The 14,767-nt window shown below is 40.0% G+C and overlaps 1 protein-coding gene across 1 annotated transcript in view; it reads left to right on the top strand.

Moving 5' to 3' along the window:
- The window catches only part of pdgfc (platelet derived growth factor c), a 42,466-nt gene extending 28,716 nt beyond the window's left edge, over window positions 1-13,750 (top strand). The window contains exons 3-6 of the mRNA XM_070913651.1: window positions 3,052-3,232; window positions 12,126-12,333; window positions 12,584-12,801; window positions 13,637-13,750. Coding sequence (XP_070769752.1) covers window positions 3,052-3,232; window positions 12,126-12,333; window positions 12,584-12,801; window positions 13,637-13,750 — 721 coding nt within the window. The remainder of the gene's footprint in view (window positions 1-3,051; window positions 3,233-12,125; window positions 12,334-12,583; window positions 12,802-13,636) is intronic.
- The last annotated feature ends 1,017 nt before the right edge of the window (window positions 13,751-14,767 follow it).

Below are 14,767 nucleotides of genomic sequence, written 5' to 3'. Positions count from 1 at the left end.
AAGAGAGTGAAGAAACAGTATGTGAGTGCAGGTAATTCGAGCCCACCAGCACACCTCTGTGGTGGGCCGGGTGCACGTTGACGAATGAGGTTAGTGTTGCTGTTGAAACCCCGTGAGGGAAAGTTCCACAGTGGGGCAGGGTGCAGATTGACAACTTTTGTGCCGTCCTGCCTTTACAAGACTGCACTAGTTGGCGTCCTCAGGGAGAGGGGCGAGAGACAATAACAACATCCTTTTCCAGGGTCATGCAAGTCATCGCCACGTCTACCGCTCCGGCCCCCCCCCCCTCCAAACAGGTTTTGATCAGATCCCAAGACACACACTCCTGGCAGTGTTGGCAGACAGATGAATGCAGCATGCAATCGCAAGCAGAAACAGACACACAGTCACAAGTCTATCTACTTCTGTTCTGTTCTCTCACCTTCTCTCCTTTTTCCTCTCACACACTCTCTCTGTCCCTCATACACACACTCCTCACGCCTCTGGCCTATTCTGCATATTATCTGCTTTATCTTTCATGTGTGTTTACAAATTTATTCACAAGATCTGCCCTTGGACCTTCACTCTACTGGTGTTACAGAAAAAAAAAACATTCATAAACAATGTTACTGATATGCAGCTCTTACCCCTGTGTCGCTGCACAATGTGATGCAAATAAACAAGACTGTAATCTCCTGTCCAGTGATTCACAGAAATGGCAGGGGATAAAACAAACAACAGTGGGAGATGTCTTCGGCTCTGGTTGCAAGCCTGGAGCGAGAAGTCTTTGCTAAGATGAGAGGGAGTCTGTATGGTTGAGATGCTCATTGGCTATTCTGTTTGTCTGTGGCACGATGAAAAGCATTCTTACCAAATCCACTGGAGGAGAGGCATATTGGAGGGGATTGGTCTTGCTGCTGGTTGGCATGGCAGCAGAGTCGTGCTTGACAGCTCACAGACAGGACTGTTCTCAGAGAGGCATTTATGCTCTCTGTGTTTAGTCTGAAAAGAGAGGACTAAAAACAGCATTTGTGTTGCTAATCTATGTCATTTCAGTGGTAGATCTATTAATAATGTACGAGGAAAAAACCTACGCAGGAGAAGGCTTTGCTCAGTTTCCTTATCCTATATGGTAATGCTGTGTATAAGGTTCCTTTGTTGTTCTGATCCTGTTCACTGTGACTGTACGTACAGTTTGGTATGTATGTCAGAGCATTTGTAAATCTGAGAAACCGCTGTTCGACATGGTGATTCTGAACACATGGCGATGTGTAATGATCAGGGCATCCTGCATTATTGATGAGCCATCTGTCAAAGCTCTAGAGCTGTCTGAGGGCTGATTTCTAGAGAGGAAAGCTTCTCTCTTCACTGACCTCCACTCCACTGAGAAGGCAGAAAGAAGCTAAACTGATATTTCATCCTTTTCCAAAACCATTTCATGCCAGCCTGGTTTGCATTCATATCAATGAATGTTTTACAGTTCATGCAGTTGTCTAACATTTGTACTTTTAAACTGTGGATGTATGGTTTTGCAAAAGAACAGTTTCCGTTTTACCTGTCCCAGTATGTGTGTTTGTGCAGATTACAAACTTCCTGTATAACTTTCCAAATCAAAGGCAGCAGAGTCAGTAAATTTATCGACCCCCCTCCCCTTCAGTTTATTTAACATCACAGAAAATCCATTTTTAGTCTTGCTCATGTCCCTCCATGTTGTTTTATTGAAACCAGCTTGAACTGAATCTGTCAAGCCTGTGCAAAATGTAAACAATGTCCTTGAAATCCAAATATCCGAATTGGCAGCACTGAATGAGAGGTTAGCGTGCCTGTTGACGCAAATGGCAAAGTGATTAATCCCAGACTGTGAAGAGTCAGTGAAACAAGGCTGTATTGAATGCAGTGCAGCCACTGGTTATGCACACAGGTATAAATAATAAAGACTGAACTCCTGAACTGCGTGTCTTAAGTGCTGAGGTTGGTCGATGTTAGCCTTGGCACAGAGTCTGGAGCATTGCCATATGCTTCTGCACTTCGTGATGTTTACTGGTATTATGGGTTGGCAGGGTGGCCGGTGGATAGACAGACTGTCCTGTAATTACAGGGTCGCAAAGTTTGATTCCCGCAAAAAGCAAATTGGTGCTTTTATTTTTATTTTCCTCAAATGAAATTAATATTATCACTTTATTTAGTGAAATTCATGACACTAAATCCTTGAAACCCCTAAATATCATTTCAAAAATTCATGGGATTTTATCAGATACAATCTTTTCAGCCACCAATAGCTTTTGTTGTTTTTTTGGTTTCAGTGATTGTTATGTGTAAAGCCAGAAAAACACTGTATACTTTAAACTCTGTTGCAGTCCAATTATGTGGGTTATTTCTGTGGGTATCGAAGAGGAGTCGCTTACAGTAAAACTGAAAACTGACGTACGATTCTGAATACTCAATATAATAATGGTTAAAAGATAAAAGCATATAATGGTGGGAGTTCAAGTAAAGAGGCCTGCAGCTCCCCCACAGTCAACATACAGTACATGGTACACTATAATGAGCTCAAGGTTTAATTAACAAGCATACTTCAATGACAGGTAGCAGTAGTGTAATAGGCCTCTCTAAATGCAGCATCAGCAGCCATAACCGCTAAATAGTAAGAACAGCTGCTTATGGGGCACTGGCAACCAACCTGAGAGTTGTGCTCAATACACTGGCAATATCCAGTTCATAATTCAGGCAGTAATGAACAGAAACAAATATCAGCTGTCATCGCTGTGATACTGTAACCTGCTGTTAAATATATTTTATATTTTTATTATTTTTATGAGGTTAAACCTTTATTTCCCCGGGCACTTTTACTGGTATTAACAATCTCAGCTTCGGAAGGGCCAGGCAGAGCTGAGGAGAGAGCACCATGGCAAACATGAAAGGTGCTGATGAGCTTACAACAAGCCAAAATACAATTAAACACTAATACACTAACATGTATGTGTAGAAGTCTTCAGAGTGGGCCCAATAACTGGTGATGTCTCAGAGACTAAAATAATCAGTTTCTGCACTTCCTCTGTCTCACTCTACCAGGTACGACTTCGTGGAGATAGAGGATCCGACTGAGAAGACCATCCTGGGCCGCTGGTGTGGGTCACAGTCGGCACCAGCTAGTCACACGTCCAAAGACAGTCAGATCAGGATCCGTTTCATCTCTGATGAGTACTTTCCCTCTGAGCCGGGATTCTGCATCCGCTACTCCCTTCTGCCTGTGGTACGTACAGTATCAATGTGCGCTGTGAGTGGTTGAGCGCTTAGCTGTCATTAGCTTTTCTCTGCCTCTAACTCCAACTTCAGGGAGTTCACGTGGCAGTAAGCAATGCCTCTGCATGCAAGCACAATTAAAGTAATTTGCTTGTTACATAACATGATGTCGTAATTTGCAATCATCCATTTCTGCTTTTGTGTACCCGAGGTTTTAAGCATCGTTGGGGAGAAATTATGTTTAAGCACTTTGGAACATCTGGCACCTGTACTATCATTTATTTTAGTTTTTGAAGATACACACATGCCAACAGCTCATACACTTATACACAGACACAGCACAACCTCTGCGATGACATCGGTGAGTACAAACCAAGTTGCCAACCTAAAGGTATATTCACCAAAACTACAACAGTACCTGAGTTTCCCTTCAAGGATCAAAATGGGAATTTTCTGTAAAGGCTCCTGAAATAGGTCTAAAACGTCAGACAGGACACAACCAATCAAAATATATTCACTTCAAATGGTTTCAAACTCTGTGATTTTCTCATTTTCTTGGCTCGTATTGCTTCCATTTTTAAACGATCATACTGTTATGATCTATCTTACTGTTCTATATAAAACCACATACCCTCTGAACCTGTACTGTATCTATAGATCCAGTCAGATGAGTCTGACAGTTGAGGTGTCTTAGTGTCACTGATGGTGATGCTTCAGACTGAGATGGAGAAAATAAGTGGTTACACATTTACAAAGAGGTCCTCTGACCCTCGGGGGGGATTCATTCAAGCCTCTGAAATGAAAGTAGGAATTAAGAGATAGAAGTGCTTTTTCTGGGGAAAATTGTCACGCTGCTGTCTGTCTCTTTCATTTTCTGTTCGCATTTTATCATCACATATGGCAGTTCAAAAGTCATATCCCCTTTTATGTGTTTTTACAGTACCCCACTTCACAAAGATACCCATGTTATTTTGGACTGAAATATATTTCTGGCAACAAAACGCAACCAGTCCTTCTCTCAGCTCTCTTCTGTTATTTCTCCCCTTCACTTGTCACTTTGCCTGTATCATAGACTATAATCACAAGTTCCATTCCTCGCTAATCTTTGTTTCCATCCACATTTTAGACTTTTGGCAGATACTTATCCAATAAAATTTAGGGTGTGTGCATAGCATAAGCCTAAACTCATTTGCTACATCCCAGCTTTGCTAAAGACGAGTGGAGAGCACAAGACTCAAGCAACAACTGCAGCCTTGAGGTGTGTGTGTCACAAGTGCGATGGTTTATGATAAAAAAAGATGTTATCTAAATATCAATGGGTGGAGCGACAGTACCAATATTTGTCAGAGCATAGTTTAAGTACAAAGTGAATGACAAAGACAGAAGCTCTTATCAGCTTCTTCCTTTCATGCCTCATGACCTGTTCGCTTGACCTCAGTCGGGCATTAGCCTGATAATCAGGCTGAATTATTTTGTTCTGTTTCGCCCTAACCAATCAGTGGCGAGTGACTATCCGTCTTGCTTATTTCATTTTCACTTGACAGAGAAGCTGCAGCAGCGGTTTCTAGGGGCAGTTAACTTTAATGTTTTTTTCCAAACGATCAGAGAAATGTACCATTTCAAAAGTTGACATTTGTAAATTCCTGTAGGTCAATTTACAACAACAACTGCATCAATTCTGTCCATACATGACGTGATTTTTGTGGCCATTCTGTCACTGTGTTGCATTGATAAAGCTAGCTAACTAGCTAGCTCTCTAGACATCCCCAAGCTTATTCCTGTCTACCAAGCTCTGATTGGTCAATTGTTTTTACAACCAGTTGAATTGCTGAACAAACTGAAAATGTGGGCAGTGGTCAAGAAGCAGCTAAGCTAGCTGGACATTACCTTACCAGAAAAACTACAGTTCTTTGGCTCCATCCTTTGAATTTAAAATTAAACAATGAGATAGGGCAGTTCTTCCTCCACCAAAAGCTTGCATAGCTACTGGAAAAATGTCTGGAGAAATGTGAGAAGAAAATACTGTGCCTGTGTACTTCTAGCCATCTTTGTCTCGATCTATCCTCTCCCCATTCCTCATTCTCCTTCACTTTCTTGCTTTTTTCCTGTCACTGTCTTTAGACCACACACACTGCTCCCTTCACTGACAAAAGCCCAGAGATAAACAGAAGAGACAACTACCATGTTTTAACCTGTCATGTTTTAGTTCTGTTCACTTGCTTTAAGTAAACATCTCCGCTCCTCATTAATCCCTAATGGCCTGCGGTGCTGTGAAATCTGACAACCACAAATAGTCAACTGAGGTCACTGATGGCACTTTGTATTCTCTTTGTAACAAAAGCTTTTTTGTCCTTTTTTCCCCCATACACCTAATCATTGCATTCTTTCTTCACCCTTAAAACCCAAAACACCATTGTTGATAGCACCACTAACTCTTTGATATGCTTAAACATACTGTCGTGCTGAGAATCAAAGCTGTATTTCTCAAAATGCAGATATGATAAGAATGAAAAGTCATTCATCACATATACTAGCTCCCCAAGGTAGAGTCAATACATTTAGCTGAATTATTGCAGACCATTAAGTTACTGAGAAGAAGGTTGTTCAGTCAGTCTCCAGGAATGATTGTCTTCATGTTAGGAATGAGTTGTTTCAAATTGTACCGTGCTGTATATCTAGCCTCCATAGACTGTAGTAAATGGTGATGTTAGAGCCACAAGCAAGGCCTTGCTTTATCTAATGGAGATGGATTAATCCAATAAGACACTATTACAAGGAGTTACTCGATTCCAAAATCCCTGAAGTGGAGGCAAGTGTCCTCTAATGATCAATTTCCGCTGGTGTTCTTTTTACTTGAGCAGCAGTCTGTGCTATAGTAAAGTCTTCAAAGGGTACTTGTACATTCCTTGGTATTGTTTTGACACTTTACACATTAATCATCCTAATTATTAGGTTGGATATCATTTAGAATTTCTTGATACAATACCTACCTAGTTTCAGTACCATCAAGCCAAGTAAGCCCATAATCACAAATTAGCTTCAAAAGGCTTTATAATTAGAACAACATACAACACCCTCTATCCTGAGACCCTCGATTTGGATAAAAACTTCCCCCAGCAAAACTTTAACATGAAAGATAAAGGAAGACATCTTATTGAGAGCAATAAAGGAGGGAACTTTCTTCCAGGATGGACAGACATGCAATGGATTTCATAGTCTCCGGATAGACAGAATAGAATGACAATGATAAAATCAGACTATGGAGAAACAGAACGACAATATTAGGTGGATAAATTGGAAACATCGGGCAACTTCCAGGTGCCAAACGATAGCAAAAACAATACTTTTCTCATGCCCTACTTTAAACTTGTTTTTCTACAAAACTAATTTCTTCATTTAAGAAAAAAAAGTTAAATGTTGTTTAAATACTGTTTGTCAGATTTTAGTATTTAAAAGTTATTCATACTCACTACACTACGACTACATTATGTCATTTTATGCTGTAAGTTATAACTTTAAAAAACACGACATTTTCTGAAATTATTTTACTTGAACATCCCACAAAACTGTGGATGTTTTGGAATTTAAAAGTCAAATTTAATTATTTTGCAGTAGAATGAAACTATTGTGGTGTTCAAATGTCTGCCACTAACTATATGATGGAACATGAGACCGGGTTTGTCTTTCATGTAGAAGGTGCGGAAACCATGAGGGGGGAAAAGGAAGCTTTGGCCTCTGCACGTTCAGTCTGGCTTCCCTTTGAACTTTCCTCTGACAGAGGAGCAGCACGCTAGAACAGCAGCACTCTGTTTCCTCTGTGGTCAACCAGCAGCTACTGGAACCTCGTGCCACGCAGGGGCCAGCACTTTAGTTTATATTTAAGCAAGCAATAATTTCTCCCCACCACTTCCATGGAATGGAATGGGGGAAAAAAATAAGACCCGGTCTGTAATTCACAGGAAGAGATTTTAGGAAAAGTGAAAGGGGCGAGGCAAAGAGGCTGCTAAATCATAGAAGAGAAGGAGTCTGTTGAATTGAGCATGAGGGGTGTTGAGTGGTGGGTTAAAGGAGTAAACAAAACATACATCATTGTCTCTGTGAGGTCCCAGTCTCACAATTAAACCCAACTGCTACCAAGGCACGAAGATCGCCATACCAGCTCTGTTTATTTTAATGGCGTGAAGAGAGTTTTACACACTCAGACTTGAATAGAGGGAGATATGACAGAAGAAGTAAGGAATATGAATCCTAGTTAAAGCAGATGGTAATGACTAGCAAAGCCATGCAGGAGGCTTAACGTTGGCATGATGAAATTGAGGTCTGTTTTTACACCAACCTCAATTGCAGTGTGTGGCGTATAGTGAGAGAAAATAACACTTTTTTCACGCACAACAGACCTTGTTGCTTACTCAAAGCTCTCTTGTGCAAGGAAGTGGTTTGCAACTCCATGTAAAAGAGAAGGTATTGTTTTCCAGAGCTCTCCCAAGATGCTATTTCAGAATTTTCATCTCAACATAGTTAGCTGAACCTGTCATTTTAGTTACCAGATATAAGATCCTGTGGTTGTGCTGCGTAAGAACAAAGAGAGCTGGAAATGAGGCAATCACAGCTTGAAAACAAGGTTATTTCTTGAGGGGTAGGGGGTTCAGAGTTTGGCAGCGATAGGGGGGGCGACGTTACAAGCTTTCACAGTTTGACTCTGTCTTCGGTCATCTAGAAGAATAAAAACACGTTCAGCTTTTAGCATTTAAAAAGCAAGTGCTCTTTTCAAAACACTCAATTATTTCAACAGAGTTGGACATTGCAATTTTGTTAAATATACTACTGCTGCCTGTCTGTGCATGTTATGTAACTGCTTATATTGTTATGTTCACAATTGCACATATTTTGGAACATTGTTTCAAACATATTACCTTCATTGAGTCTCTGATTTCTACTTTAAGCCTGCCTTGGTCTGCTGGCTCAGCTATTTTTTCATAAAAGATTCACATTAACTGCAACTAACAGGAACATAATGAAGAACATAATATGCCAAAGTAGGTTTGAGTTTAATACCTTTAGTCTGATTTCCCAACAGCAAGTTGTTCAGTTGTAGTTTTATTAGTATCACATCAGATATAGTTCACATCCAGTTTTGTGCAGAATTATGGAAGAAAATGTTCTAATTTAGTCCTAGATCGTTCAAAACATCATCAGAATCCTGAATTTTTCTGATCATGTAGACATAAGGAGTGTAATCTCTAAATGTACTTAACCTCGTTTTCTTGTTACATACTGCAAGACTTCTTATACAAAAGGCCTATTTCATAACAACATAATTTCCCCCTTTGCAACACTGCTACACTATCACAGCCTTTATTTATGTAGGGGACTATTGGATTCAGGACTTTCTTTTCACTGTGTACCTTGTCAGTGTCAGCTTTTAGGAACAAGCTTGTGCCTTTGGTAAATAACTTTCAGACACCTAGACACAAAGAAAATACCTGCAACAGGACCTGGACAGACCTGGAGCCTCAGTGGCAAAGTTACATCTGTCATCTCAACATCCTGTCTATTCCAAGGCTTTGTTAAATGTCACTCCACGAACACAGTTTCAATCCTTTCCTTTTATGTATTCTTTAAACTCTTATCATCACAAAAATGGCAACAATTGAGTTATGTTGATTAAAAACAGCTTTTTTATGTTTACTACCAAAAAGTCTTATGTTTTAAAAGCCATTCATCATAGCTCTTAATATGTCAAATCAAAGATTATTTTACAGCAAATAATTTGGGTCTCCACTGAGCCTAACTCAAAGGCCTTGTTTGCTTGTCCTCTAGTTCATCATGATTGTTCTAACGTTATTCCATCCAATACTGTATGTGTTCATGCATCTAGTCCTTATGTGTGGACACATGGACACTGCTCTGAATTGATGCCAGCTAGAAGTTGGTGGTCCATTTAAGTACTTTTTTTCGAGAATGTCTTAAATGGGAGCTCTCATCTGCTACTTATAGCTTTATTCACACCATCTTGATGTGTCTCTGAAGAATTGCTTGGCTTCTCTATCTGAAGCTGAGCTTGCAGAGAGCCGCTAATTGGGGGAGTGTTGCACCGTCGACATTCACAAGCTGTTAATGGCTTCCAGTGCACGCTGTTAGCCACTGCCAAGGCTCAACTAATAAGAATCACATCTTTCCTCTGCTGTCTGGAAATACAGCTCAGAGAAACGACTGCTCAATTTACTCTCACTTACTCTTCGATGACGCTATATGGCCAGTCCTCTCTCCACAAAAAATCCTTTCACATTTGTGTCTGTTTATCTCAGTAGGTGTCAAATAAACCAAGATATGTTCAGTGGTTATGAAGGCAGCCTCATTAGAATGAGTCAAATCTGAGGCATGAGCACAGCTGCGCATCAGCTGTATTTTTGTAGCCTGTGGTGCAGCCATGTCAAACCACTGGCATCTTATTTTAAAGTCTACGCCAAAGGGACTTGGATTTTGAGTATATCGGGTGGACTTACACAGTCACTAAATCTTATGGGTGTTTCATGTGTTGCTCCTATTATTCAGTGTAAAAATGCCAATACACCGACTGATCTGTTTTAGTGATTCATTGCCTGACCCTCGCGTCTAGTCGAGCTTGAAAAACGACTATATCCATCTTAAATATCAGCTGGCTCTACTGGCGGTTGATATCTGTATTCTTGTGAAATAAAATTATATAAGCCACTTGGTGGATAACTTTTGTCCAGGTGGTTTTAAAGTGCCACGAATACTGACGTTTTTAGCATAAGTTGTAAGTAGTAAATAAAAATCAAACCACAAATCCTTGTAATGTAAGTGCCTTGGCCTCTGACGAAAGGAAAACTTCTCCTCTTCCAACCCCCATTTCTCACTGGATTCCTTTCTAATTCACTCCTATAAGTCATCAAAGGGAAGATACAGATTCCTGGAATCATTTTTTTCTTTTCAAACATTTCTGCCTCTCCAAAAGCTTAAAGACCCAGCTGCCAGCAGCCGATGTCTTCAATGTTCCACAAGCTGCGTTTTTTTCTAAGTGTCACAATGTTGCCTTCTACCTGTCAGTCACATAAGATTAGAGAGACCAGCGAGCTGACATGTTGGACAAACGCAGCATCACAGGACTGAAAGGTTTAACAGATTAGCCTCTTCTCTCGTGGGAAGGCCGACACCCCAGGTATCAATCTTCTCTGTGACTGCACGCTGTAGCCTGGAGGGCTGGGAGCTTGAAACAAATAATACTGCTGCCTACGGGAGCTAAAGGGACAAATGTTGTTATGCAAAGTTGGCAGAGGAGGTGACGGAAGATGTGATCATATTTGACAACTTAAAAAATTATGCCATTAATTCACATTTGCCTCTCAACTTCAGTGCATGGAACAATTTCAGATATAGCCAGGGATTAAAAGTGAATTCCCGTCCTTATGTGCAGGATAACAGACTGTAGCTGAGGCAGGTACAGATCCAACATTCCCACAGTGTTGGCTGCAGTTGAAAACTGAGCTGCCAGGTGGAATATTTGATTAAAATATCCATTTGTCTCATATCAAGGATTGAACATTAGTGATAAGCCCTCTAAGATAAATATGTAAAAGAGCTTAATGTTGAAATCTCAGATAATGATTGTCTGTGAATTGGTGCCATCTACCAACACATATTTTTTGGAAATATCAGAAAATAACATTTTTGGGGAGAAATGGTACATAAACTGCCAATTTGATGGGAAAAAAAACATGTGCCAATAATCTACAAAATAATTTCCCAAAAAGGTTGTTTTTGTTACTGTCATTTTTTAATGTTGCAAATCTTTTGCCAATAAAAATTGGAATAGGAAATGGAATAGGTTTATATATGGCAAAGTGTATATCCAATGCATTGGCTAGTGTGGGAATGCTTTGCCAAACATCAGTCTGTCTGTAATCTTTAGTAGCTCCAGTCACAACTCCTCCACACATTACCAGGTCTAACATATAGAGCTTAAATTAGCCCCCAGCTGTCCTGGACTGTAATGGGTTCTGTTTAACTCAGCTGAAGTCCAAACCACTGTAGCATTTAATGAGCCTGAACCCAATTTAAACTCTTTTTTTTTTTTTTACCATGACATAAAATGTACCATTGCAGAGTCAAACTCCCCTTCTTTTTATACCTCAACAGTTTTTCACGTTGTAGAAATAAAACACATCTTGTCACTGCTGACAAAGTTGTTCCTTCTGTGTAATTTTCCTGTTTTAGTATGCGTAACCTAGAGCAAGCTTACAAGCTCTTAAATGTCACAAAAAGTGGCTGCTCTGTATCCTGAGGCAGTTGTTGCAATGAGGCAGTTTGGGTGTGGAAGCTACAGTATGTGCCTATCACACAAGCACTGTATGATCGGCACACAAGCAGTATACTGCTCTTTTTTGGTAACACTTTATAATACAGCCCAGATTTGCAGGGTCAGTTTGTTGTATGAATCAGGTTCTAATAAAATGTTTACCGTTTTTATGCTGGTACTTAAATGTAGGCACAGTGAAAGATAGTAAGACTATGGGGAACAAGGGAGCAACAATTAGGCATTTTAGAGGAAAGGAGAAATAAATTATTTTTTGTAAATACTGGTTGCCTTCGGGGTACAGTACTGAAAAACAAAACTGAAGTAAGTTTAAGTATAATTTATTTCTCATTTCCTCTAAAATGCCAAATTGTTACTCCCTTGTTCCCCTTGGTCTTGTCTTGTACCTACATTTAAGTACCAATGGGAAGCAATAGATATTTTATTGGTACTTGATCTTCAGTGTACAGGTCAATGAAAAGTCCACATCTAATACATTTTCCTGTTGTAACTTTATCGATGAATTACTGAATAAATTACCTTTCTTTTTCGTCTCTCTCCGTCTCATCTGCTGGTTTTCCTGCAGAGTGTATCAGAACCTGGAGTCCCTGCAGTTCTCCCTCCATCCCTGCAGGGTATTGAGGAGCTGTCAGAGGCTGTGGCGGGGCTGACCACCGTGGAGGAGGTCATGAAGTATCTGGAACCAGAGCGATGGCAGGTGGATATGGAGGAGCTGTACAAACCTACATGGCATGTGCTGGGGAAATCCTTCATCCATAATAAGAAAGCCAGAGGTAGGACATTTTTAACGTGTACATAAACCTTAACCTCTACAAAAGTTAAGATTACAATATGATCGTTTACAATTGTGGTAGATGCAAGAGTCACTCATAATCATAAAAAAATAAAAATTGTAAAACTTGTCATATTAGAAGTGACATTGAATATTAGCTCAATCTACCTAACAGGGTTATTTGCGTCATAGAAAATGTGAGTTTTGACAGGAAGTGATTTTGATCATGTCTTCTCTGGGTCTTTGAGGAGGAGCTGATCTCAATCTGTTGAGGGAGGAGGTGCGACTGTACAGCTGCACTCCACGCAACTTCTCTGTATCCTTGCGTGAGGAGCTGAAGAGGACAGATGCCATTTTCTGGCCAAGCTGCCTCCTGGTGAAACGCTGCGGCGGAAACTGTGCCTGCTGCTCTCACCGCTGCTACGACTGCCAGTGTGTTCCCGCCAGGGCCACAAAGAAATACCATGAGGTGAATATCAACATGGAACATGCAATCTGTTTATCATTTTGAGACATTTATCTACAGTATTTGAATTTTTTTATTAATGCCAGTTCAGAATCAAACATTTCAGAGGTCACCTTATGAAATGACTGATTAAGAATTTTACTAAACTATATTTCCAACTGACATAAGGTCTGAAACAAATTTGATTTGGGGGTATATGAATTGAGCAGTCTGCAAAACAGAGAAAAGTGAAGCCCACAGAAACTCAACCAGAAAACCAATAGTAGATTATCCAATCAAAGAAACTATGTAGCATCACCAAGTGTTATAGACGGATCTTATGAAACCCAGGACAAAATCACAGCACAGTTTAATAAGATATTGCCAAAATAAAGAAACATGAGGATGTTGCAGTTTACAATGTTCAAGGAATCTAGAACTTTTTTCCCCTCTGGCAGCAAAGACTAGGATTAGCAATGTTGGTTTATCCCTCTGTATTGTTTAATATTCACCCTTGCACCAACCAAATTATCAACTTTATATACAGGATAACTATTCATGAAAGAAAAGCAATATTTGAATTGGGCAACAGTGCAAAATACTATAGTAATTTAATTTCTTTGTCAGCTGCATACATTTACATACATACGAAAACCAGAAATGTAAGCTTCCCTGTAAGCTTCTGATGAGATTATGAGACTAGCATTATCATAACTCTTTAGACATACATTTTTTTTGTACTGGACCAGAAAAGTCAGTGAAAACCTTGGAACATGTTAAAAACCAAACAAACTGGTTTCATTACTGAATAACCCACTTGACGGCCAGCTGTTAACTACAGCATCCTCCTTTTTGGCAGGTTTTGCTGTTGAAACACAGAAGCGGGGGCAGAGGCCTGCAGAAGTCCATGACTGATGTGCCCTTGGAGCACCATGAGGAGTGTGCCTGTGTGTGTAAAGATGACTGGGACTGACCTCAGACATGTGTAATAGTTGCCACTGGAATCACACAGGACGTTAGAAATGAACCTCTGTCGCTGTTGCAATGTTCTGTATCTCATCCACTTCCACTGGAAGCTAACAAGATTCTCCCTTTTTCCTGTTGTCCTTTTGCTAATTGGATTAAGGAGAACAGACTGGAATCTAGTAAATCTCCTGAATGGATTTGCCTGCTGTGGAATACCAATAGTGTGCTCTGAGTGCGTTTTAGAGAGACATAAAGTCGCTGGAGCCGATCTGGACTATCACCTGTGTGCTCTGAAGACTATATTCTTTAGCTCCTCAGAGATAAGAACATTGAGGTATTTTTGCCTCTTCTTGAGGTCTTTTTTAAAGTTCAGTCAGCGTGGGCTGATACTGTCATGGAAAATGGGAGCTTCTTTGTTCAAGTACTTTATTTCTATATGTAAGCTGGCTCCAGCTGCCTTACCCCCTCACCCCTCTATTATTACCATCAAGGCATAGAAAGGTGCCTTTTCATGAGCAGTTTTACTTTGCTCCCCTCTTGTTTCACCACAGATTTAATCTATGGTGAAACACAGCCGTGGCATTGCTGAAATGCCTTGCTAATGAGACTGTGTTATTTGTAAATATTTCATTTACAGTTATTTTCTGTACTACCCTGCTTTTTCTACCAAAGATTCTCAAGGAGAAGATGAAAGTTGCACATGCAGAATCAGTTGGTTGTTATTCATTACAACTCTTCATTCAATCCATCTCAACAATGTCAAATCTGCTTGCTTCAGGAATGCCTAGCGTCAAGCAATTCTTGCTACATTTGAGATTGTTCGTATTAAATATTTATTTGTTTAATTAAAGGGAAATTTAGGTCCAAAACGTCTTGTTTGCTACACGTGTCACTGTACAGTAGTATTATCCTCCAGTTTTCATTGTTACTAATTTTACATAGCCATTGTGCCATGGGTGTTTTTCATTTTCTGTATGCCAAAGTTATTTATCTTTACTTTTGCAATAACTGTTTGTGTATTTCA

Source organism: Enoplosus armatus, chromosome 10 (genome assembly GCF_043641665.1).
Source record: "Enoplosus armatus isolate fEnoArm2 chromosome 10, fEnoArm2.hap1, whole genome shotgun sequence".
Lineage (NCBI taxonomy): Eukaryota > Metazoa > Chordata > Actinopteri > Centrarchiformes > Enoplosidae > Enoplosus > Enoplosus armatus.
Note: the sequence above shows the minus strand (reverse complement) of the source record. Positions and strands in the feature narration are given on the sequence as shown.